This window comes from Oncorhynchus mykiss, chromosome 5 (genome assembly GCF_013265735.2).
Source record: "Oncorhynchus mykiss isolate Arlee chromosome 5, USDA_OmykA_1.1, whole genome shotgun sequence".
Lineage (NCBI taxonomy): Eukaryota > Metazoa > Chordata > Actinopteri > Salmoniformes > Salmonidae > Oncorhynchus > Oncorhynchus mykiss.
This window is the reverse complement of record NC_048569.1, coordinates 93,909,351-93,934,248: the sequence shown is the minus strand read 5'-3', so window position 1 is coordinate 93,934,248 and position 24,898 is coordinate 93,909,351. Positions and strand designations below refer to the sequence as shown.

The 24,898-nt window shown below is 44.7% G+C and overlaps 1 protein-coding gene across 1 annotated transcript in view; it reads left to right on the top strand.

The window, feature by feature from the left end:
- atf6 (activating transcription factor 6) overlaps positions 1 to 24,898 on the top strand; it is a 124,446-nt gene continuing 99,548 nt past the window's right edge. The window contains exons 1-6 of the mRNA XM_036978881.1: positions 1 to 260; positions 4,708 to 4,784; positions 6,245 to 6,320; positions 6,477 to 6,574; positions 7,481 to 7,607; positions 8,020 to 8,205. Coding sequence (XP_036834776.1) covers positions 164 to 260; positions 4,708 to 4,784; positions 6,245 to 6,320; positions 6,477 to 6,574; positions 7,481 to 7,607; positions 8,020 to 8,205 — 661 coding nt within the window. The 5' untranslated portion in view covers positions 1 to 163. The remainder of the gene's footprint in view (positions 261 to 4,707; positions 4,785 to 6,244; positions 6,321 to 6,476; positions 6,575 to 7,480; positions 7,608 to 8,019; positions 8,206 to 24,898) is intronic.

Genomic DNA, 24,898 nt, shown 5'->3' with positions numbered 1-24,898 from the left:
ATTTACGGTAAAGCAAGACGTGTATCTTGTTTTTTTTAAAGTAGAACAGGAAGAACATTTATCTGTGAAAACGAACCAGCAACATGTACAGCCGATGCTAAGCTTATGACCTATTAGAATAAACTATTTCTTTAAAATCGGTTACTAATGTATTCGAGGAAGTATGTCGTCCGATTTAATGTTAGACTTCGAGACTCAAGAACAACAAATGATGAACAGTGAAACTGGCACCATGTCCATCGACCAGGATGGCGAGTGGGGTAAGCAAGCGTCACTTGCCAACAGCTAACGTTAGCTTGCTAGTGTACGGTTAAAGAGAGACACTAACTCCTCGGAAATATGTACTACAAATGTCAACATGTTGGTTGTGTTTACGTTGGTTGTGTTTACGATGGTTATAGTCTATCGAATGAAAGTTCTTCATTTGCCATGCTTGTTGCTAACATAGTAGCTAGCTAGTTATTTGGCAAGGTGGCTAGCTAACGTTTAACTGCCTCAAGTCAGTAACCGCTATCGCCCACTGGTAGCTGTTGCCATGTCTAAAAATAACGTTTTACAATCTGAATTCTCTACAATCTAAGTTAAATTATTTGTAACTATCTCTGCCCTGTACGAATATGTTATTATTATCATCATCATAAAACAAATAGCCTGTTAGGTAGGGGGGGGTAGGGTTATGAATTCGCGAGAAGAGAAACAAAAACATTAGATTGCAAAACGTCTAATCCTTTTAGTTATAGATATGGCTAGCCTTAGCCCAAAATGCACTCTTATTAAGGAGCCAACTGTTACATTCTAAGCAGAGATAGAACATCGAGACAGATATTTAACCGGATGTATAAATGTGAAGCATCCGGTTGGCGTTTGCAATCGCTAGCAAGATGGAGCTAGATGGAATTTCTGGCCGATATTTCTGCTTATTTCCTCATCGATTAAACATTTGATCTCAATGCAGTTTTCTGTTTCTAAAACTAGAATCTATTACGAACAGAGTGGACACATGTTTGTAGACTTTACCGTTTGCCAAAGTTTCCCCCAAAATAGCGTTGTTTAGAAGGAGTGTACTTGCATTTCACAGAGTAGGCCCTCCCTAAAGGAAATATGCAAATACATGCTAGAACGCGCCAATCGGCTCCTACTATGTGTCATTTGCTGACATGCTGTGTGGTCTTTCTTGGGTTAGTTGTAAAAACCCTTGCCGTACGTTATTTTCAGAGGTAGACTGGCTCTTGCGGCCAAAACAGCCAAATCGAAACGTGAATCGATTATCAATTGCGATAAGGTTCTAGAAACATAAAGCCTTTTACTTTAATATCACATCAAAATAATTTCACTAATACAAAATATACACTTACTGTATGTACACAGTTTTAACCGGCTTTAACCGGCAGTTGCAGCCAACTTTCACGTTTCTGTTTTCACGTTTCTTCAGTTGCACACAGGTGTTCAGAGCATGCTAGACAGCTAATTTCCACAGGTGGCTTTGTTTTACGGCTGTCTTCCGTAAATATCGAGTGTAGGGGCTCTTAACACAACTCCCTCATACAGAAGATACCTTGGTCCAATGACTCTCTTATGTGTTATGTAATGGAACTGAGAGTCATGATCAAATCAAATGTATCGGTCACATACACATGGTTAGCAGGTGTTTATTGCGAGTGTAGCGGAATGCTTGTGCTTCTAGTTCCCAGACAGTGCAGCAATATCTAACAATTCCACGACAAATACCGAATACACACAAATCTAAGTAAACTATAAGAATGTACATATGTGGATGAGCCAGGCTAGCCTAGGCTCTTTTTAGAATCCAAGAGTGAAATGCTTACTCACCTCTCTATCACACCTACAGGGTCATTGTGCAAAATGGTACGCAGCATCATCTGGATTTGTGTGCAACAAAAAGTTCAACATTACACCTTCTGCTACCATTTCTGCCAAGCCGTCTTCGCGTACAGTTTGACACGTACGTTCGATAAATCCAACGTGTGCACCACCCAGAACGCACTGCAACTTCCTCTGTAATGTAACGCAACGCTGCAAGGCAAACGCAGCGTTCCATTGGAAATGAATGGACATCTGGTGTAGCAAAACGCAAACGACGCTGTCGGTGTGATGGATGCGTAACATGTAGGCTCTAGTGTTGTCACGATACTGGCATTTTGACTTCGATACCTTTAGTATCACAATACTCGATACCATCACGATAATTTACCAAAACAACACCAAAATGATACCAGGGCAAGCAAAATAAGAATGGCACTTAATCCAGACAAATCTTTTGATTTCAATATCATTCATTACTTTAGTCATTTTAGATTGTTTTATTGTATGCATTAATTAATCAATTATACAGTCAAACATTCAATTTGACTTTGGTATAATAAAAAAAAATGTAAACAATCTAACTACATAATAGTAATAATTTGTTTGAATAGTAAATCTGTAGTCTGTTGATAAACTGGGTAAATCAAGATGTAGCCTAGGCCTATTCACAATACAGGTGAATGCATATTCAATAGGACTGTGTGCATGCATTGAGTTATTGAGCTTGTTCTGGCTGATTTTTCATGGATGAAAATAAATCTGTTTCTTTTCCATTTAGGTATTTTATTTTATAATGCTGATCAACAACATTTGCATAGAAGAAGTCATCTCTTTTATAGAAGTGTGCACCGTCTCTTTAAAGGGGCAATCAGCAGTTGTTACATCCATTTTTGGACGTATAAATGTACTGATATGTATCCATTGATTCCTAAAGAATATAACTTATAAATGTCTCATGAGCTTAGTTCAACTGTCACACCCCCATCAGAACCCAAAATTACAAGCTTGTTTTACTCCAACGATGTAAACATGAGAAATATGTAAACAAACACTATATAGCCTCAAAACATGGTTAAAACTATCATTTTCATATCATGGCTGGGACTGATCCTTGCATCCATAGCTCTCTTGTCTATGAATTTGTGTTTACATTTCTTCAGCCACATCCCCTCAGCTTTTCACTGTGCCAGGGGGCGGGGACGCGGCTTTGTTATTGTTTCTATTGCTGCTTTGAGACCCACGACATTTACACACAGTCTGTTCGAGGCTCGAGCAAAGATGATCTTGACTGGGGGAGACAAAATGAAAGTATAACGTTTTTGGTGACAATCCGCTTTGTAATCCAGCAATATTTTGTGTTATTGTGTGTATCACAAACAAGGTAATAGGGTAGTGAAGTGATTTTAGCTTCAGCTGTAAGCTAGCAAAGAAAGCTAGCCTACAAAGCTGGAAGCTACCGGTGTCTTCTTGCATTGTAAAGTGTTCCTGCCTTTAATGAACCATTGTTTTGTGAACAGTAATGTACAGTTTCAACATTTCTACATGCCGTGTTGCGTCGATCAAGTGAGTTAACTTCTGTGCAGCATAATGTGATGCAGCCCAGACTCCCAGTGGTTCCTCAGGACAGACTAGAGTCAGAATGAGAGGTGAGCTATCATGATACAGTCCAGACTCCCAGTGGTTCCTCAGGACAGACTAGAGTCAGAATGAGAGGTGAGCTATCATGATACAGTCCAGACTCCTAGTGGTTCCTCAGGACAGACTAGAGTCAGAATGAGAGGGGAGCTAACATGATACAGTCCAGACTGCCAGTGGGTTCAGTGGTTCCTCAGGACAGACTAGAGTCAGAATGAGAGGGGAGCTAACATGATACAGTCCAGACTCCCAGTGGGTTCAGTGGTTCCTCAGGACAGACTAGAGTCAGAATGAGAGGTGAGCTAACATGATACAGTCCAAACTCCCAGTGGTTCCTCAGGACAGACTAGAGTCAGAATGAGAGGGGAGCTAACATGATACAGTCCAGAACCATTGTCTTCAACAAGGTCCGAAGGGCCACACTGAAAATTGGCTATATTTCCTCATGGTCAAAATTAACAAAAAAATAGTCCTCTATTCATCGTTTTCTAGTCTTTGATGCTCTGTGACAGTCTAGCTTGAATTTGTTGTGATTTTTTAGTGAACTGGACATTTCAAGAAAATGTTCTATGAATGTAGGTCCATTATGTCTACACAGTTTAGATTTGGTTTTAGTCATTTTAAAGCACATTCTAATTTTAAAAAAAGTTTTTATTTAACCTTTATTTAACTAGGTACGTCAGTTAAGAACAAATTCTTATTTACAATGACGGCCTAACCCAGACGACGCTGGGCCAATTGTGCGCCACCCTTTGGGACTCACAGTCACGGCCGGTTGTGATACAGCCTGGAATCCAACCAGGGTCTGTAGTGACGCCTCTAGCGCTGAGATGCAGTGCCTTAGACTGCTGCGCCACTCGGGAGCCCTTACCAACAGGAAAACGTAAATGGAATGTTTACTAATTTGATCAAACAAGTGGGCCGTCAGTTATGCATTAACAATGTGTAAATAATAAGTGAATAGCCATATCTATGACCTAAGAGAAGCCGTTTACAATATGAATTCTCCTTCTTTAGCCCCATGTGGCTAAACTGTGATTAACTATCTGACCTGGCGTTGTGGATAACTATCTGAAACATGTCAAGACATCTGTTAAACTAGCCTTCGATGAAAACAGTAGTTAGTCTTTGGCGAAGGCAACTAAGTATTGTTTTCATGTAAGGCTACTGTTAAATCCGACGTGTGTGTGTGTGTGTGTGTGTGTGTGTGTGTGTGTGTGTGTGTGTGTGTCTCTTGCTCTCAAGCAGACATCAGCCTGTTTGACGAGCTGGACAACCTTGGAGATGCAGACAAACTTTTTCAGGGCTTGGAGTGCGTGGGATATGTGAGTACAGGGCTACAGACACACTCTAGGCTACACAGACACACTCTAGGCAACACAGACTACACAGACACTCTAGGCAACACAGACTACACAGACACACTAGGCAACACAGACACACTCTAGGCAACACAGACTACACAGACACACTCTAGGCAACACAGACTACACAGACACACTCTAGGCAACACAGACTACACAGACACACTCTAGGCAACACAGACACACTCTAGGCAACACAGACTACACAGACGCACACTAGGCAACACAGACTACACAGACACACTCTAGGCAACACAGACTACACAGACACACTCTAGGCAACACAGACTACACAGACACACTCTAGGCAACACAGACTACACAGACACACTCTAGGCAACACAGACTACACAGACACACTCTAGGCAACACAGACTACACAGACACACTCTAGGCAACACTGTCTCTTAAAGTGGAACTGACAAGTGTTTTAACTACTTTGCTGATTTCAAACAGACAATCATAATATCAGTAAAAAAAATACATAGAATTCCCAGTTTCTTCTACAAAACCAATATGTTCTATTTGATGATAAGTTCCATGATGTAGAGTAAGGCATTGTTGGCAGAATAGATGGATGCAGTTCAATGTATGATTCATATAATTCACCAATAAATGTCTTGGAAGTCCCACAAATATTGCTATCAGGTTGTAAATCACAGCTGGCCTGTTAACATTGTTTGGTTCCTCCGGCCATTTAGGAATGCACTGTTTCAGTTTCAAAGACCTAATGTTTTTGGGTAAAAACAGATGAATGTAACAAAAGCTGGGAATGCCAATACAATCAAAACTAGCAATGGCAATGATCACAGGTCAGTCGTACCATGGCTAATAGGTTATCTATTTATTTACCAAGCTAAAAAAAACTGAGAGTAATGTTAGCTAGCTAGCTGCTGGGAGGGTGTTGTCATTGGATGAGTGGGTGATTGGCTGACTCCCCTCCCGAGAAAGATATATCGCCCAGCCCTTTTAGTGTTAATAGTAAATGATGGCAGGCAAATGGCTTATTTGCATACAGGCCTACTGTAGCTCTGATTGGCTATGGCACAACAGTCGAGATGGATGTTGTTGTTTTTTTCATTAGGTTTTATTTACTGCAGTGTCTTAATTGTACCAACGCACGGCCACTTCACTACTATATATTGCTATAGAATTTTCACAAATGCCTTTAGTATACAGAATTTCCAAACATTCTGTGAATGACCACATCTAAATGCTCCCTTGTCATAAAATGTAAAAAAAAAGTGTCATATTCTTCCCTGAGGTTGTATATGAACAGATTTTAGATTTTTTTTTACAAGATTTCATGTTGCTAAAACACCGTCAGTTCCACTTTAGAAAATCGTAACAGACCAGATTCACAGTGAACCATCATAATGAGAAGTACAGCGATTGTGTGTCTGCTCTGTTTAACCCTCTAGGCCGGCGATGCCCCAGACCTCGACTTTGACATCGACCTGCCTCCCTGGAGCACTGACACAGGCAGCACCTACACAGGTGTGTCTAATACCGGTCTAATCAGGTCTATGGTATAAGGTGGTATTGGACAAAAATTGTTTAAACATGTCAGTACCAGTATTTCTCTTGTGTAAATTTGAGTGTGGACTCTCTCCTTCCTGCCCACACCATGAGCTCTGTGTTCCTTGTCTGCAGATGGGGATCTGAGTGTGGACTCTCTCTCTCCTGCCCATACCATGAGCTCTGTCACCTCGCCTGCATCCCGAGAGGCCCTGTCACCTTACTCCATACAAGTAAGTCCCCCTGTCTCTCTCCAGTGTGTTTCACTGTAGGTCATTTTGCATTTATGTGTTTGATGTGCCTATTTTGTATGGCTGGGAGTATTTCCAGTGTGTGTCTAGGCCCATCTGTGTTAGTTTGTGTTTTTCGCCCCACATGGTACCATTACACACGTTGCTATCTCTGCCATCTGCTTTCGCAATCCACACACACACACACACACTTGAGCACCTCATTAAGGAAGGTCTGAAGCACCTTGTCAGACTAATTATCCACCATCTGCCAGAGGTGTGGCCCCGCCCCCTCGTTAAAATGAGGTGATGACAACTCTGGCCATATTAACATAATGTAGCAGGCAGTTGTTTTCACAGCATGTCAGAAAGAGGACTAGGGTTAGATCTTGTGACCCTACGCTGCACATGTTTATATCTCCTGCCATTATGATCAAGGGCATTTGTGCACTACACCTCAAAGATACTTTGGATGTCGCCAAAGGCATCAAGTCTTCAAGAACTTTGTAGTTCCTTTTAGTAAGATTTGGATTTATTTATTTCACCTTTATTTAACCAGGTAGGCTAGTTGAGAACAAGTTCTCATTTACAACTGCGACCTGGCCAAGATAAAGCATAGCAGTGTGAACAGACAGCAACACAGAGTTACACATGGAATAAACAATTAACGAGTGAATAACACTGTAGAAAAAAAAGAGAGTCTGTATACATTGTGTGCAGCGGTGAATACCTTCCTCGGCCATACATCTATACAATCGGCATTATAACACTAAAATATTTAGTATTTTAGCCGTGGTGGGTGCGCTGCGTGTAAATGCATATAGGGGAACACTGGACCTTCTGGAGGTATTGTAAAACCTCACACAGCAGGGAAACATTGATGGCTCGTCTCTCTGCTGCCCCCTACAGGAGGATCTAGCCCAATCTCCTCAGCCCTCTCCTGCCGTCTCTGTCTGCTCCGAGTCCAGTGGCTTCTCAGAGCCCCCCCTGCCCCTGGCCAAGAGGGCCCCCAAGAGGACCAATCAGGCTACGCGAGGTCAGATATACACCTCTCCATCCATCCATCCATCCATCCATCCATCCATCCATCCATCCATCCATCCATCCATCATCATCCTCCTCTTCTTTCATATCAGGCTGCCATTTCTTCCTGTAGTTACATTGGCTTTCAGTGAAAATACTGTATCACTCTCCCTCGTCAGTCTGTTTCTGATTTGGAAAATATGTTATTGATTGACTTTGTTAGTTTTAATGGATCGGAAAAAGTATGATGACTCAAGCCAAACATTAGTAGAACCAAACAACAGATGTTTATTGGCTCAAGTCCATTCGCCCTGTTTTCAATGGACCAAATATATTTTTTACGATACATAAAATAGCATCTGGAGGGGGAAGAAGGCTCCGTTTTAAAAAATGGAAACAGTTATGAATTATGATCCGTCTCACAGTGAAGAGGCCTATCCAGCTCACCCCCAAGGTGTCCATCCAGCCCAGACCAGTTGTAATGGCTGTACCCCAGCATGCCGCGGGCCCTCTCCAGACCATCATCATCCAGCCCCTGCAGACCACCCTGGTGCCTCACCCTGCTGTGGTCAAACCTGCCCCTGTCAGCATACAGCCAGCGCCACCTATAGGTGAGTCTAAAACTACACTATAATACATATTATAAACTGGGTGGTTGGAGAACTGAATGCTGATTGGCTGAAAGCCGTGTTATGAGACACTATACCACGGGTATGACAAAACCATTGTATTTTTACTGTTCTAATTATCTTTGTAACCAGTTTTATAATAGCAATTATAAACTGGGTGGTTCGAGCCCTGAATGCTGATTTGGCTGACAGCCGTGGTATATCAGACCGTATACCACGGGTATGACAACTTATTTTTACTACTCTAATTGCGTTGGTCACCAGTTTATAACAGCAATAAGGCACCTCGGTGGTTTGTGATATATGGCCAATATACCACGGCTAACGGATGTATCCAGGCACAACGCCATGTACCACAAACAGCAGTTCCCTGATCCTGGTGCAGAATCCACAGCGTTTCTCCCTCCCGATATTGACTGATACCATTCATTTCAGTAATACATTTTAAAAAAGACAATACAAGTAAGTGTCTACTAACATTTTTAATGCAGAGTGCCAGGTCTCTCTCCATTCAGAGACATCAGTATCAAGCCTGTCTGTCAGAGTGCCAGGTCTCTCTCCATTCAGAGACATCAGTATCAAGCCTGTCTGTCAGAGTGCCAGGTCTCTCTCCATTCAGAGACATCAGTATCAAGCCTGTCTGTCAGAGTGCCAGGTCTCTCTCCATTCAGAGACATCAGTATCAAGCCTGTCTGTCAGAGTGCCGGGTCTCTCTCCATTCAGAGACATAAGTATCAAGCCTGTCTGTCAGAGTGCCGGGTCTCTCTCCATTCAGAGACATCAGTATGAAGCCTGTCTGTCAGAGTGCCAGGTCTCTGTCCATTCAGAGACATCAGTATGAAGCCTGTCTGTCAGAGTGCCAGGTCTCTCTCCATTCAGAGACATCAGTATCAAGCCTGTCTGTCAGAGTGCCAGGTCTCTCTCCATTCAGAGACATCAGTATCAAGCCTGTCTGTCAGAGTGCCAGGTCTCTCTCCATTCAGAGACATCAGTATCAAGCCTGTCTGTCAGAGTGCCAGGTCTCTCTCCATTCAGAGACCTCAGTATGAAGCCTGTCTGTCAGAGTGCCAGGTCTCTCTCCATTCAGAGACATCAGTATCAAGCCTGTCTGTCAGAGTGCCAGGTCTCTGTCCATTCAGAGACATCAGTATCAAGCCTGTCTGTCAGAGACATCAGTATCAAGCCTGTCTGTCAGAGTGCCAGGTCTCTCTCCATTCAGAGACATCAGTATCTGTCTGTCAGAGTGCCAGGTCTCTCTCCATTCAGAGACATCAGTATCAAGCCTGTCTGTCAGAGTGCCGGGTCTCTCTCCATTCAGAGACATCAGTATCAAGCCTGTCTGTCAGAGTGCCAGGTCTCTGTCCATTCAGAGACATCAGTATCAAGCCTGTCTGTCAGAGTGCCAGGTCTCTCTCCATTCAGAGACCTCAGTATGAAGCCTGTCTGTCAGAGTGCCAGGTCTCTCTCCATTCAGAGACATCAGTATCAAGCCTGTCTGTCAGAGTGCCAGGTCTCTCTCCATTCAGAGACATCAGTATCAAGCCTGTCTGTCAGAGACATCAGTATCAAGCCTGTCTGTCAGAGACATCAGTATCAAGCCTGTCTGTCAGAGTGCCAGGTCTCTCTCCATTCAGAGACATCAGTATCAAGCCTGTCTGTCAGAGACATCAGTATCAAGCCTGTCTGTCAGAGTGCCAGGTCTCTGTCCATTCAGAGACATCAGTATCAAGCCTGTCTGTCAGAGTGCCAGGTCTCTGTCCATTCAGAGACATCAGTATCAAGCCTGTCTGTCAGAGTGCCAGGTCTCTCTCCATTCAGAGACATCAGTATCAAGCCTGTCTGTCAGAGTGCCAGGTCTCTGTCCATTCAGAGACATCAGTATCAAGCCTGTCTGTCAGAGTGCCAGGTCTCTGTCCATTCAGAGACATCAGTATCAAGCCTGTCTGTCAGTGCCAGGTCTCTGTCCATTCAGAGACATCAGTATCAAGCCTGTCTGTCAGAGTGCCAGGTCTCTCTCCATTCAGAGACATCAGTATCAAGCCTGTCTGTCAGAGTGCCAGGTCTCTCTCCATTCAGAGACATCAGTATCAAGCCTGTCTGTCAGAGTGCCAGGTCTCTGTCCATTCAGAGACATCAGTATCAAGCCTGTCTGTCAGAGTGCCAGGTCTCTCTCCATTCAGAGACATCAGTATCAAGCCTGTCTGTCAGAGTGTCAGGTCTCTGTCCATTCAGAGACATCAGTATCAAGCCTGTCTGTCAGAGTGCCGGGTCTCTGTCCATTCAGAGACATCAGTATCAAGCCTGTCTGTCAGAGTGCCGGGTCTCTCTCCATTCAGAGACATCAGTATCAAGCCTGTCTGTCAGAGACATCAGTATCTGTCTGTCAGAGTGCCAGGTCTCTGTCCATTCAGAGACATCAGTATCAAGCCTGTCTGTCAGAGTGTCGGGTCTCTGTCCATTCAGAGACATCAGTATCAAGCCTGTCTGTCAGAGTGCCAGGTCTCTGTCCATTCAGAGACATCAGTATCAAGCCTGTCTGTCAGAGTGCCGGGTCTCTGTCCATTCAGAGACATCAGTATCAAGCCTGTCTGTCAGAGTGCCGGGTCTCTCTCCATTCAGAGACATCAGTATCAAGCCTGTCTGTCAGAGTGCCAGGTCTCTCTCCATTCAGAGACATCAGTATCAAGCCTGTCTGTCAGAGTGCCAGGTCTCTCTCCATTCAGAGACATCAGTATCAAGCCTGTCTGTCAGAGTGCCAGGTCTCTGTCCATTCAGAGACATCAGTATCAAGCCTGTCTGTCAGAGTGTCAGGTCTCTGTCCATTCAGAGACATCAGTATCAAGCCTGTCTGTCAGAGTGTCAGGTCTCTCTCCATTCAGAGACATCAGTATCAAGCCTGTCTGTCAGAGTGCCAGGTCTCTGTCCATTCAGAGACATCAGTATGAAGCCTGTCTGTCAGAGTGCCAGGTCTCTCTCCATTCAGAGACATCAGTATCAAGCCTGTCTGTCAGAGTGCCAGGTCTCTCTCCATTCAGAGACATCAGTATCAAGCCTGTCTGTCAGAGTGCCAGGTCTCTCTCCATTCAGAGACATCAGTATCAAGCCTGTCTGTCAGAGTGTCAGGTCTCTGTCCATTCAGAGACATCAGTATCAAGCCTGTCTGTCAGAGTGCCAGGTCTCTCTCCATTCAGAGACATCAGTATCAAGCCTGTCTGTCAGGGTGCTGGGTCTCTGTCCATTCAGAGACATCAGTATCAAGCCTGTCTGTCAGAGTGCCAGGTCTCTCTCCATTCAGAGACATAAGTATCAAGCCTGTCTGTCAGAGTGCCGGGTCTCTCCATTCAGAGACATCAGTATCAAGCCTGTCTGTCAGAGTGTCGGGTCTCTGTCCATTCAGAGACCTCAGTATCAAGCCTGTCTGTCAGAGTGTCGGGTCTCTGTCCATTCAGAGACCTCAGTATCAAGCCTGTCTGTCAGAGTGCCAGGTCTCTCTCCATTCAGAGACATCAGTATCAAGCCTGTCTGTCAGAGTGCCAGGTCTCTGTCCATTCAGAGACATCAGTATCAAGCCTGTCTGTCAGAGTGCCAGGTCTCTGTCCATTCAGAGACATCAGTATCAAGCCTGTCTGTCAGTGACAGGTCTCTGTCCATTCAGAGACATCAGTATCAAGCCTGTCTGTCAGAGTGCCAGGTCTCTCTCCATTCAGAGACATCTGTATCAAGCCTGTCTGTCAGTGTCAGGTCTCTGTCCATTCAGAGACATCAGTATGAAGCCTGTCTGTCAGAGTGCCAGGTCTCTCTCCATTCAGAGACATCAGTATCAAGCCTGTCTGTCAGAGTGTCAGGTCTCTGTCCATTCAGAGACATCAGTATCAAGCCCATCTGTCTGGACTTCATCACATCATCTTGCAAGTCTCCATGTCCTGGCTCCATACATGTTTCTGTGAACACACACACACACAGTCACTGTTCTATTACCAATGGCAGTTATTACCAGTTTGTGTGTCAGATATTACATATCCTACGTTGGAGATTGAACAGGTCACTTATGGTCTCCCCATCAAACGACTGAAGCTGTCGTCTGGCAAAAGCATCTCCAGTCCATCTGTAGAAATACAGTAGGCAGAGTTCATCAGTGACACACAGAATGAAAAGGGTGGTGCTGTTACTGGGCTGTGTTATTAGAAATCACCTCACTGTGGCTATGTTACTGGGCTGTGTTATTAGAAATCACCTCACTGTGGCTATGTTACTGGGCTGTGTTATTAGAAATCACCTCACTGTGGCTATGTTACTGGGCTGTGTTATTAGAAATCACCTCACTGTGGCTATGTTACTGGGCTGTGTTATTAGAAATCACCTCACTGTGGCTATGTTACTGGGCTGTGTTATTAGAAATCACCTCACTGTGGCTATGTTACTGGTCTGTGTTATTAGAAATCACCTCACTGTGGCTATGTTACTGGGCTGTGTTATTAGAAATCACCTCACTGTGGCTATGTTACTGGGCTGTGTTATTAGAAATCACCTCACTGTGGCTATGTTACTGGGCTGTGTTATTAGAAATCACCTCACTGTGGCTATGTTACTGGGCTGTGTTATTAGAAATCACCTCACTGTGGCTATGTTACTGGGCTGTGTTATTAGAAATCACCTCACTGTGGCTATGTTACTGGACTGTGTTATTAGAAATCACCTCACTGTGGCTATGTTACTGGACTGTGTTATTAGAAATCACCTCACTGTGGCTATGTTACTGGTCTGTGTTATTAGAAATCACCTCACTGTGGCTATGTTACTGGGCTGTGTTATTAGAAATCACCTCACTGTGGCTATGTTACTGGACTGTGTTATTAGAAATCACCTCACTGTGGCTATGTTACTGGGCTGTGTTATTAGAAATCACCTCACTGTGGCTATGTTACTGGGCTGTGTTATTAGAAATCACCTCACTGTGGACGTGTTGAGGGGGAGTGTTGCTGTTACTGGGCTGTGTTATTAGAAATCACCTCACTGTGGCTATGTTACTGGACTGTGTTATTAGAAATCACCTCACTGTGGCTATGTTACTGGGCTGTGTTATTAGAAATCACCTCACTGTGGCTATGTTACTGGACTGTGTTATTAGAAATCACCTCACTGTGGCTATGTTACTGGGCTGTGTTATTAGAAATCACCTCACTGTGGCTATGTTACTGGGCTGTGTTATTAGAAATCACCTCACTGTGGACGTGTTGAGGGGGAGTGTTGCTGTTACTGGGCTGTGTTATTAGAAATCACCTCACTGTGGACGTGTTGAGGGGGAGTGTTGAGGGGGAGTGTTGAGGGGGAGTGTTGAGGGGACGTGTTGAGTGCCAGGTCTCTCTGCATCTCATGCATCAGTGAACACACAGAGTCGCTGTTCTATTACCAATGGCAGTTAGGGATAGGTGATATGACACACACACACAAACAGATACTATGTTGAAGTTTTAAACCGGTCAGACTAAATTTACCTAATTCTGTTCTCCCCATTGACGACCGTTGGAAAGCAGGTAAGAGGTGAGGCTGGAGATAAGGTCTTTGCCAGAGCCCCGATTGATGGGCATAGCAGTTTAGATTAGCACCTGGGCCCTCAAAGATACTTGTTGGTCACACACACACACACACACACACAGTGATCAGGCTGGTTCCACTAGGCCTGGTTATACCCTGGACATTATATAGTGAACACAGTGATCAGGCTGGTTCCACTAGGCCTGGTTATACCCTGGACATTATATAGTGAACACAGTGATCAGGCTGGTTCCGCTAGGCCTGGTTATACCCTGGACATTATATGGTGAACACAGTGATCAGGCTGGTTCTGCTAGGCTAGGTTATACCCTGGACATTATATAGTGAACACAGTGATCAGGCTGGTTCCACTAGGCCTGGTTATACCCTGGACATTATATAGTGAACACAGTGATCAGGCTGGTTCCACTAGGCCTGGTTATACCCTGGATATTATATAGTGAACACAGTGATCAGGCTGGTTCTGCTAGGCCTGGTTATACCCTGGACATTATATGGTGAACACAGTGATCAGGCTGGTTCCGCTAGGCTAGGTTATACCCTGGACATTATATAGTGAACACAGTGATCAGGCTGGTTCCACTAGGCCTGGTTATACCCTGGACATTATATAGTGAACACAGTGATCAGGCTGGTTCCACTAGGCCTGGTTATACCCTGGACATTATATAGTGAACACAGTGATCAGGCTGGTTCCACTAGGCCTGGTTATACCCTGGATATTATATAGTGAACACAGTGATCAGGCTGGTTCCGCTAGGCCTGGTTATACCCTGGACATTATATGGTGAACACAGTGATCAGGCTGGTTCCGCTAGGCTCGGTTATACCCTGGACATTATATAGTGAACACAGTGATCAGGCTGGTTCCACTAGGCCTGGTTATACCCTGGACATTATATAGTGAACACAGTGATCAGGCTGGTTCCACTAGGCCTGGTTATACCCTGGACATTATATAGTGAACACAGTGATCAGGCTGGTTCCACTAGGCCTGGTTATACCCTGGACATTATATAGTGAACACAGTGATCAGGCTGGTTCCGCTAGGCCTGGTTATACCCTGGACATTATATAGTGAACACAGTGATCAGGCTGGTTCCACTAGGCCTGGTTATACCCTGGACATTATATGGTGAACACAGTGATCAGGCTGGTTCCACTAGGCCTGGTTATACCCTGGACATTATATAGTGAACACAGTGATCAGGCTGGTTCCACTAGGCCTGGTTATACCCTGGACATTATATGGTGAACACAGTGATCAGGCTGGTTCCGCTAGGCTAGGTTATAGGGCCGAGACGGTACCATTATCTCAATATTCTTTCCATGGCAAAAATCTAAACACGAAAAACACCGAACTCTGTAATGCTTTAACCTGCTGTATGTAAAGTATTGTTGCTATAGATACATGTGACTCTGGATGACATTATGATGTCTGTTTGCAACATTAGGGCTGTTTTCCTAAAGAAGTTAAATCCACGTCTTGTTTTGTTCCCTTACCACGATTACTAATGAGTGCCACGATGACTAATGAGTGCCACGATGACTAATGAGTGCCACGATGACTAATGAGTGCCACGATTACCAATGAGTGCCACGATGACTACCGAGTGCTACGATGACTACCGAGTGCCACGATGACTACCGAGTGCCACGATGACTACCGAGTGCCACGATGACTACCGAGTGCTACGATGACTACCGAGTGCCACGATGACTACCGAGTGCCACGATGACTAATGAGTGCCACGATGACTAATGAGTGCCACGATGACTAATGAGTGCCACGATGACTAATGAGTGCCACGATGACTAATGAGTGCCACGATTACTAATGAGTACCACGATTACTAATGAGTGCCACGATGACTACCGAGTGCCACGATGACTAATGAGTGCCACGATGACTAATGAGTGCCACGATTACCAATGAGTGCCACGATTACTAATGAGTGCCACGATGACTACCGAGTGCCACGATGACTACCGAGTGCCACGATGACTACCGAGTGCCACGATGACTACCGAGTGCCACGATGACTACCGAGTGCCACGATGACTACCGAGTGCCACGATGACTACCGAGTGCTACGATGACTACCGAGTGCTACGATGACTACCGAGTGCTACGATGACTACCGAGTGCCACGATACTGGTATCGTCCTGGGTCTACTAGGTTATACTCGGGACATTATATGCACCTAAGAAGTAGAAAATAAAGCAGTTTACATAAATTATGTTTCACAATTGGGTTATCTAATGTGTCAAAGTAATGAAGTGGGTTTACTTACCTTCTGTATTTGAACAAATGATGAGCCTTTGGAAGCTGTTGCCGCTGACAGGTGAAGGTTGCTGGCTGGATACTTGCCAACATGGGGCTGACTGTTCTATGTATAGGAATGCTCACGGTGAGGCCATGTCTGTCTGTTCTATGTATAGGAAGGCTCACAGTGAGGGCACGTCTGTCTGTTCTATGTATAGGAAGGCTCACAGTGAGGGCACGTCTGTCTGTTCTATGTATAGGAAGGCTCACAGTGAGGGCACGTCTGTCCTATGTATAGGAATGCTCACGGTGAGGGCATGTCTGTCTGTTCTATGTATAGGAATGCTCACGGTGAGGCCATGTCTGCATGATGCTGATGAGAGCCCCCTTTGCTGGTCTTCTCTATGCTGCATGTTCGGCTGAAAACGGGACATCTCTCGAACAACTGCAGCAGGCAATCTTATGAGGAGGTGTGACAGTGTGATATAATGGACAGCCAAGTGGTAAATTGCAAAGAAAATACAAATATTTTTGCTAATGTACTTAACAACCAAAATGACTATACTTAGTTGTATCTGCTTGGCCGGAGAATTAGCCCACTAGTTTATCAACCTGGGTAATTTTGAATACAACGTTTTTATTTATTTATTTATTTATTTACATAATGCACATTACCTGTTGTTGTTGATCAGGGCAGTAACTCGGGTCACTATCAGAGGTCTCACGATAGCGTGTCCTTTTCATAGGAGTCGAGGGAGACTGGCAACAACAGAGGAGGTGTCACAAGGCGACTTGTGTTGCATGACACAGTTTTTTATTTTTTTATTCTGAGGTCTTGCCTGACAAACTGTGAAAATAGCAAGTGAACAGTGAATTAAATTATTTTTGGAGGTCGCTAAACCATTGCAATCACATTTGCTGGACATGTTATGATACCCACCTTTGCTTCTCTGGTAGGCGCCGGCATCCGTTCATGACCCGGGGATCAGTCTTCCACTTGGTGCAACAGGGAAAAACAGGGTCAACGATTGTCACATCATCCCTCAATAATAAACATATCTTGAGAAATAACGTAATGTCGTTTTGTAAACTAATTACATGAATTACAGATGTAGACTGACCGGCTTCAGATGGATTTAGATTCAGACCGGTAACGCTGTTACACTGTGCAACCAACTGGGACATGTTCTGCTATGGCCCTGTGTTGGTTTGAGTTTGTTGCTGCCAGTACACTGTTGTAGTCCTAGTCAGACATAAATGTTGGTTTGAGTTTGTTGCTGCCAGTACACTGTTGTAGTCCTAGTCAGACATAAATGTTGGTTTGAGTTTGTTGCTGCCAGTACACTGTTGTAGTCCTAGTCCGACATAAATGAGCTAATACTACCATCGCTGCATCCAATATGTATTTGTGCCCCTAGACATGGGGTTGCTCCTCACAGGCTAATGTGTGACTGTTTCATCTAAATTACACTCATTTAGAGTGGAATGGAAATACGATGACATTGCTAAAGTAGACAAATAAATAGTAGGAAACAGCTAGAGAGGTTTGTCAAAAATAGCTACCGATACTAATGTTAGCTAGTTAAAAAATACGGTGGTCCCTTCAATCCTAGTTTGCTAGCTAACGTCAGCTATGATAGAGATAATAATGATCAAACTATACATAACCAGCAGTCTCTAGTCTAGTCAACAGGTATACTCACCAGTACTGGTTGGTCAATCCGTACAGGGATGTTCAGTCTCTAGTCAACTGGTATACTCACCAGTACTGGTTGGTCAATCCATACAGGGATGTTCAGTCTCTAGTCAACAGGTATACTCACCACCACTGGTTGGTCAATCCGTACAGGGATGTTCAGTCTCTAGTCAACAGGTATACTCACCACCACTGGTTGGTCAATCCGTACAGGGATGTTCAGTCTCTAGTCAACCGGTATACTCACCAGTACTGGTTGGTCAATCCGTACAGGGATGTTCAGTCTCTAGTCTAGTCAACAGGTATACTCACCACCACTGGTTGGTCAATCCGTACAGGGATGTTCAGTCTCTAGTCAACCGGTATACTCACCACCACTGGTTGGTCAATCCATACAGGGATGTTCAGTCTCTAGTCAACCGGTATACTCACCACCACTGGTTGGTCAATCCGTACAGGGATGTTCAGTCTCTAGTCAACCGGTATACTCACCAGTACTGGTTGGTCAATCCATATATGGATGTTCAGTCTCTAGTCTAGTCAACCGGTATACTCACCACTACTGGTTGGTCAATCCATACAGGGATGTTCAGTCTCTAGTCAACCGGTATACTCACCACCACTGGTTGGTCAATCCATATATGGATGTTCAGTCTCTAGTCAACCGGTATACTCACCACCACTGGTTGGTCAATCCATATATGGATGTTCAGTCTCTAGTCAACAGGTATACTCACCACCACTGGTTGGTCAATCCATATATGGATGTTCAGTCTCTAGTCTAGTCAACAGGTATACTCACCACCACTGGTTGGTCAATCCGTACAGGGATGTTCAGTCTCTAGTCTAGTCAACAGGTATACTCACCACCACTGGTTGGTCAATCCGTACAGGGATGTTCAGTCTCTAGTCAACCGGTATACTCACCACTACTGGTGGGTCAATCCATATATGGATGTTCAGTCTCTAGTCAACCGCTATACTCACCAGTACTGGTTGGTCAATCCGTACAGGGATGTTCAGTCTCTAGTCAACCGGTATACTCACCACCACTGGTTGGTCAATCCATATATGGATGTTCAGTCTCTAGTCAACCGGTATACTCACCAGTACTGGTGGGTCGATCCATATATGGATGTTCAGTCTCTAGTCAACCGGTATACTCACCACCACTGGTTGGTCAATCCGTACAGGGATGTTCAGTCTCTAGTCAACAGGTATACTCACCAGTACTGGTTGGTCAATCCGTACAGGGATGTTCAGTCTCTAGTCAACAGGTATACTCACCACTACTGGTTGGTCAATCCATATATGGATGTTCAGTCTCTAGTCAACCGGTATACTCACCACTACTGGTGGGTCAATCCATATATGGATGTTCAGTCTCTATTCAACCGGTATACTCACCACCACTGGTTGGTCAATCCGTACAGGGATGTTCAGTCTCTAGTCAACCGGTATACTCACCAGTACTGGTTGGTCAATCCATATATGGATGTTCAGTCTCTAGTCTAGTCAACCGGTATACTCACCAGTACTGGTTGGTCAATCCATATATGGATGTTCAGTCTCTAGTCAACCGGTATACTCACCACCACTGGTTGGTCAATCCATATATGGATGTTCAGTCTCTAGTCAACAGGTATACTCACCACCACTGGTTGGTCAATCCATATATGGATGTTCAGTCTCTAGTCAACCGGTATACTCACCAGTACTGGTTGGTCAATCCATACAGGGATGTTCAGTCTCTAGTCTAGTCAACTGGTATACTCACCACTACTGGTGGGTCAATCCGTACAGGGATGTTCAGTCTCTAGTCAACCGGTATACTCACCAGTACTGGTTGGTCAATCCGTACAGGGATGTTCAGTCTCTAGTCAACAGGTATACTCACCACCACTGGTTGGTCAATCCATATATGGATGTTCAGTCTCTAGTCAACTGGTATACTCACCACTACTGGTGGGTCAATCCGTACAGGGATGTTCAGTCTCTAGTCAACCGGTATACTCACCAGTACTGGTTGGTCAATCCGTACAGGGATGTTCAGTCTCTAGTCAACCGGTATACTCACCACCACTGGTTGGTCAATCCGTACAGGGATGTTCAGTCTAGTCAACCGGTATACTCACCACTACTGGTGGGTCAATCCATATATGGATGTTCAGTCTCTAGTCAACCGGTATACTCACCACCACTGGTTGGTCAATCCATATATGGATGTTCAGTCTCTAGTCTAGTCAACAGGTATACTCACCACTACTGGTGGGTCGATCCATATATGGATGTTCAGTCTCTAGTCTAGTCAACCGGTATACTCACCACTACTGGTGGGTCGATCCATATATGGATGTTCAGTCTAGTCAACCGGTATACTCACCACCACTGGTTGGTCAATCCATATATGGATGTTCAGTCTCTAGTCTAGTCAACAGGTATACTCACCACTACTGGTGGGTCGATCCATATATGGATGTTCAGTCTCTAGTCAACAGGTATACTCACCACTACTGGTGGGTCGATCCATACAGGGATGTTCAGTCTCTAGTCAACCGGTATACTCACCACCACTGGTTGGTCAATCCATATATGGATTTTCAGTCTCTAGTCAACCGGTATACTCACCACTACTGGTGGGTCGATCCATACAGGGATGTTCAGTCTCTAGTCAACCGGTATACTCACCACCACTGGTTGGTCAATCCATATATGGATGTTCAGTCTCTAGTCTAGTCAACAGGTATACTCACCACTACTGGTGGGTCGATCCATACAGGGATGTTCAGTCTCTAGTCAACCGGTATACTCACCAGTACTGGTGGGTCAATCCATATATGGATGTTCAGTCTCTAGTCAACAGGTATACTCACCACTACTGGTTGGTCAATCCATATATGGATGTTCAGTCTCTAGTCTAGTCAACTGGTATACTCACCAGTACTGGTTGGTCAATCCGTACAGGGATGTTCAGTCTCTAGTCAACTGGTATACTCACCAGTACTGGTTGGTCAATCCATACAGGGATGTTCAGTCTCTAGTCAACCGGTATACTCACCACTACTGGTGGGTCGATCCATATATGGATGTTCCGTCTCTAGTCAACCGGTATACTCACCAGTACTGGTTGGTCAATCCATATATGGATGTTCAGTCTCTAGTCAACCGGTATACTCACCAGTACTGGTTGGTCAATCCGTACAGGGATGTTCAGTCTCTAGTCTAGTCAACAGGTATACTCACCACCACTGGTTGGTCAATCCGTACAGGGATGTTCAGTCTCTAGTCAACCGGTATACTCACCAGTACTGGTTGGTCAATCCATATATGGATGTTCAGTCTCTAGTCTAGTCAACCGGTATACTCACCACTACTGGTTGGTCAATCCATACAGGGATGTTCAGTCTCTAGTCAACCGGTATACTCACCAGTACTGGTTGGTCAATCCATATATGGATGTTCAGTCTCTAGTCAACCGGTATACTCACCAGTACTGGTTGGTCAATCCGTACAGGGATGTTCAGTCTCTAGTCAACAGGTATACTCACCACTACTGGTGGGTCGATCCATATATGGATGTTCAGTCTCTAGTCAACCGGTATACTCACCACCACTGGTTGGTCAATCCATATATGGATGTTCAGTCTCTAGTCAACAGGTATACTCACCACCACTGGTTGGTCAATCCATATATGGATGTTCAGTCTCTAGTCAACCGGTATACTCACCAGTACTGGTTGGTCAATCCATACAGGGATGTTCAGTCTCTAGTCTAGTCAACTGGTATACTCACCACTACTGGTGGGTCAATCCGTACAGGGATGTTCAGTCTCTAGTCAACCGGTATACTCACCAGTACTGGTTGGTCAATCCGTACAGGGATGTTCAGTCTCTAGTCAACAGGTATACTCACCACCACTGGTTGGTCAATCCATATATGGATGTTCAGTCTCTAGTCAACTGGTATACTCACCACTACTGGTGGGTCAATCCGTACAGGGATGTTCAGTCTCTAGTCAACCGGTATACTCACCAGTACTGGTTGGTCAATCCGTACAGGGATGTTCAGTCTCTAGTCAACCGGTATACTCACCACCACTGGTTGGTCAATCCGTACAGGGATGTTCAGTCTAGTCAACCGGTATACTCACCACTACTGGTGGGTCAATCCATATATGGATGTTCAGTCTCTAGTCAACCGGTATACTCACCACCACTGGTTGGTCAATCCATATATGGATGTTCAGTCTCTAGTCTAGTCAACAGGTATACTCACCACTACTGGTGGGTCGATCCATATATGGATGTTCAGTCTCTAGTCTAGTCAACCGGTATACTCACCACTACTGGTGGGTCGATCCATATATGGATGTTCAGTCTAGTCAACCGGTATACTCACCACCACTGGTTGGTCAATCCATATATGGATGTTCAGTCTCTAGTCTAGTCAACAGGTATACTCACCACTACTGGTGGGTCGATCCATATATGGATGTTCAGTCTCTAGTCAACAGGTATACTCACCACTACTGGTGGGTCGATCCATACAGGGATGTTCAGTCTCTAGTCAACCGGTATACTCACCACCACTGGTTGGTCAATCCATATATGGATTTTCAGTCTCTAGTCAACCGGTATACTCACCACTACTGGTGGGTCGATCCATACAGGGATGTTCAGTCTCTAGTCAACCGGTATACTCACCACCACTGGTTGGTCAATCCATATATGGATGTTCAGTCTCTAGTCTAGTCAACAGGTATACTCACCACTACTGGTGGGTCGATCCATACAGGGATGTTCAGTCTCTAGTCAACCGGTATACTCACCAGTACTGGTGGGTCAATCCATATATGGATGTTCAGTCTCTAGTCAACAGGTATACTCACCACTACTGGTTGGTCAATCCATATATGGATGTTCAGTCTCTAGTCTAGTCAACTGGTATACTCACCAGTACTGGTTGGTCAATCCGTACAGGGATGTTCAGTCTCTAGTCAACTGGTATACTCACCAGTACTGGTTGGTCAATCCATACAGGGATGTTCAGTCTCTAGTCAACCGGTATACTCACCACTACTGGTGGGTCGATCCATATATGGATGTTCAGTCTCTAGTCAACCGGTATACTCACCAGTACTGGTTGGTCAATCCATATATGGATGTTCAGTCTCTAGTCAACCGGTATACTCACCAGTACTGGTTGGTCAATCCGTACAGGGATGTTCAGTCTCTAGTCTAGTCAACAGGTATACTCACCACCACTGGTTGGTCAATCCGTACAGGGATGTTCAGTCTCTAGTCAACCGGTATACTCACCAGTACTGGTTGGTCAATCCATATATGGATGTTCAGTCTCTAGTCTAGTCAACCGGTATACTCACCACTACTGGTTGGTCAATCCATACAGGGATGTTCAGTCTCTAGTCAACCGGTATACTCACCACCACTGGTTGGTCAATCCATATATGGATGTTCAGTCTCTAGTCAACCGGTATACTCACCACCACTGGTTGGTCAATCCATATATGGATGTTCAGTCTCTAGTCAACCGGTATACTCACCACCACTGGTTGGTCAATCCATATATGGATGTTCAGTCTCTAGTCAACAGGTATACTCACCACCACTGGTTGGTCAATCCATATATGGATGTTCAGTCTCTAGTCAACAGGTATACTCACCAGTACTGGTTGGTCAATCCGTACAGGGATGTTCAGTCTCTAGTCAACCGGTATACTCACCAGTACTGGTTGGTCAATCCATACAGGGATGTTCAGTCTCTAGTCAACAGGTATACTCACCACCACTGGTTGGTCAATCCGTACAGGGATGTTCAGTCTCTAGTCAACCGGTATACTCACCACTACTGGTGGGTCAATCCATATATGGATGTTCAGTCTCTAGTCAACCGGTATACTCACCAGTACTGGTGGGTCGATCCATATATGGATGTTCAGTCTCTAGTCAACCAGTATACTCACCACTACTGGTGGGTCAATCCGTACAGGGATGTTCAGTCTCTAGTCAACCGGTATACTCACCACCACTGGTTGGTCAATCCGTACAGGGATGTTCAGTCTCTAGTCAACAGGTATACTCACCAGTACTGGTTGGTCAATCCGTACAGGGATGTTCAGTCTCTAGTCAACAGGTATACTCACCACTACTGGTTGGTCAATCCATATATGGATGTTCAGTCTCTAGTCAACCGGTATACTCACCAGTACTGGTTGGTCAATCCATATATGGATGTTCAGTCTCTAGTCAACCGGTATACTCACCACCACTGGTTGGTCAATCTGTACAGGGATGTTCAGTCTCTAGTCTAGTCAACAGGTATACTCACCAGTACTGGTGGGTCAATCCATATATGGATGTTCAGTCTCTAGTCAACCGGTATACTCACCACCACTGGTTGGTCAATCCATATATGGATGTTCAGTCTCTAGTCAACCGGTATACTCACCAGTACTGGTGGGTCAATCCATATATGGATGTTCAGTCTCTAGTCAACAGGTATACTCACCACTACTGGTGGGTCAATCCATATATGGATGTTCAGTCTCTATTCAACCGGTATACTCACCACCACTGGTTGGTCAATCCGTACAGGGATGTTCAGTCTCTAGTCAACCGGTATACTCACCACCACTGGTTGGTCAATCCATATATGGATGTTCAGTCTCTATTCAACCGGTATACTCACCAGTACTGGTTGGTCAATCCATATATGGATGTTCAGTCTCTAGTCTAGTCAACCGGTATACTCACCACTACTGGTGGGTCGATCCATATATGGATGTTCAGTCTCTAGTCAACCGGTATACTCACCACCACTGGTTGGTCAATCCATATATGGATGTTCAGTCTCTAGTCAACCGGTATACTCACCACCACTGGTTGGTCAATCCATATATGGATGTTCAGTCTCTAGTCAACAGGTATACTCACCACCACTGGTTGGTCAATCCATATATGGATGTTCAGTCTCTAGTCAACCGGTATACTCACCAGTACTGGTTGGTCAATCCATACAGGGATGTTCAGTCTCTAGTCAACAGGTATACTCACCACCACTGGTTGGTCAATCCGTACAGGGATGTTCAGTCTCTAGTCAACTGGTATACTCACCAGTACTGGTTGGTCAATCCAT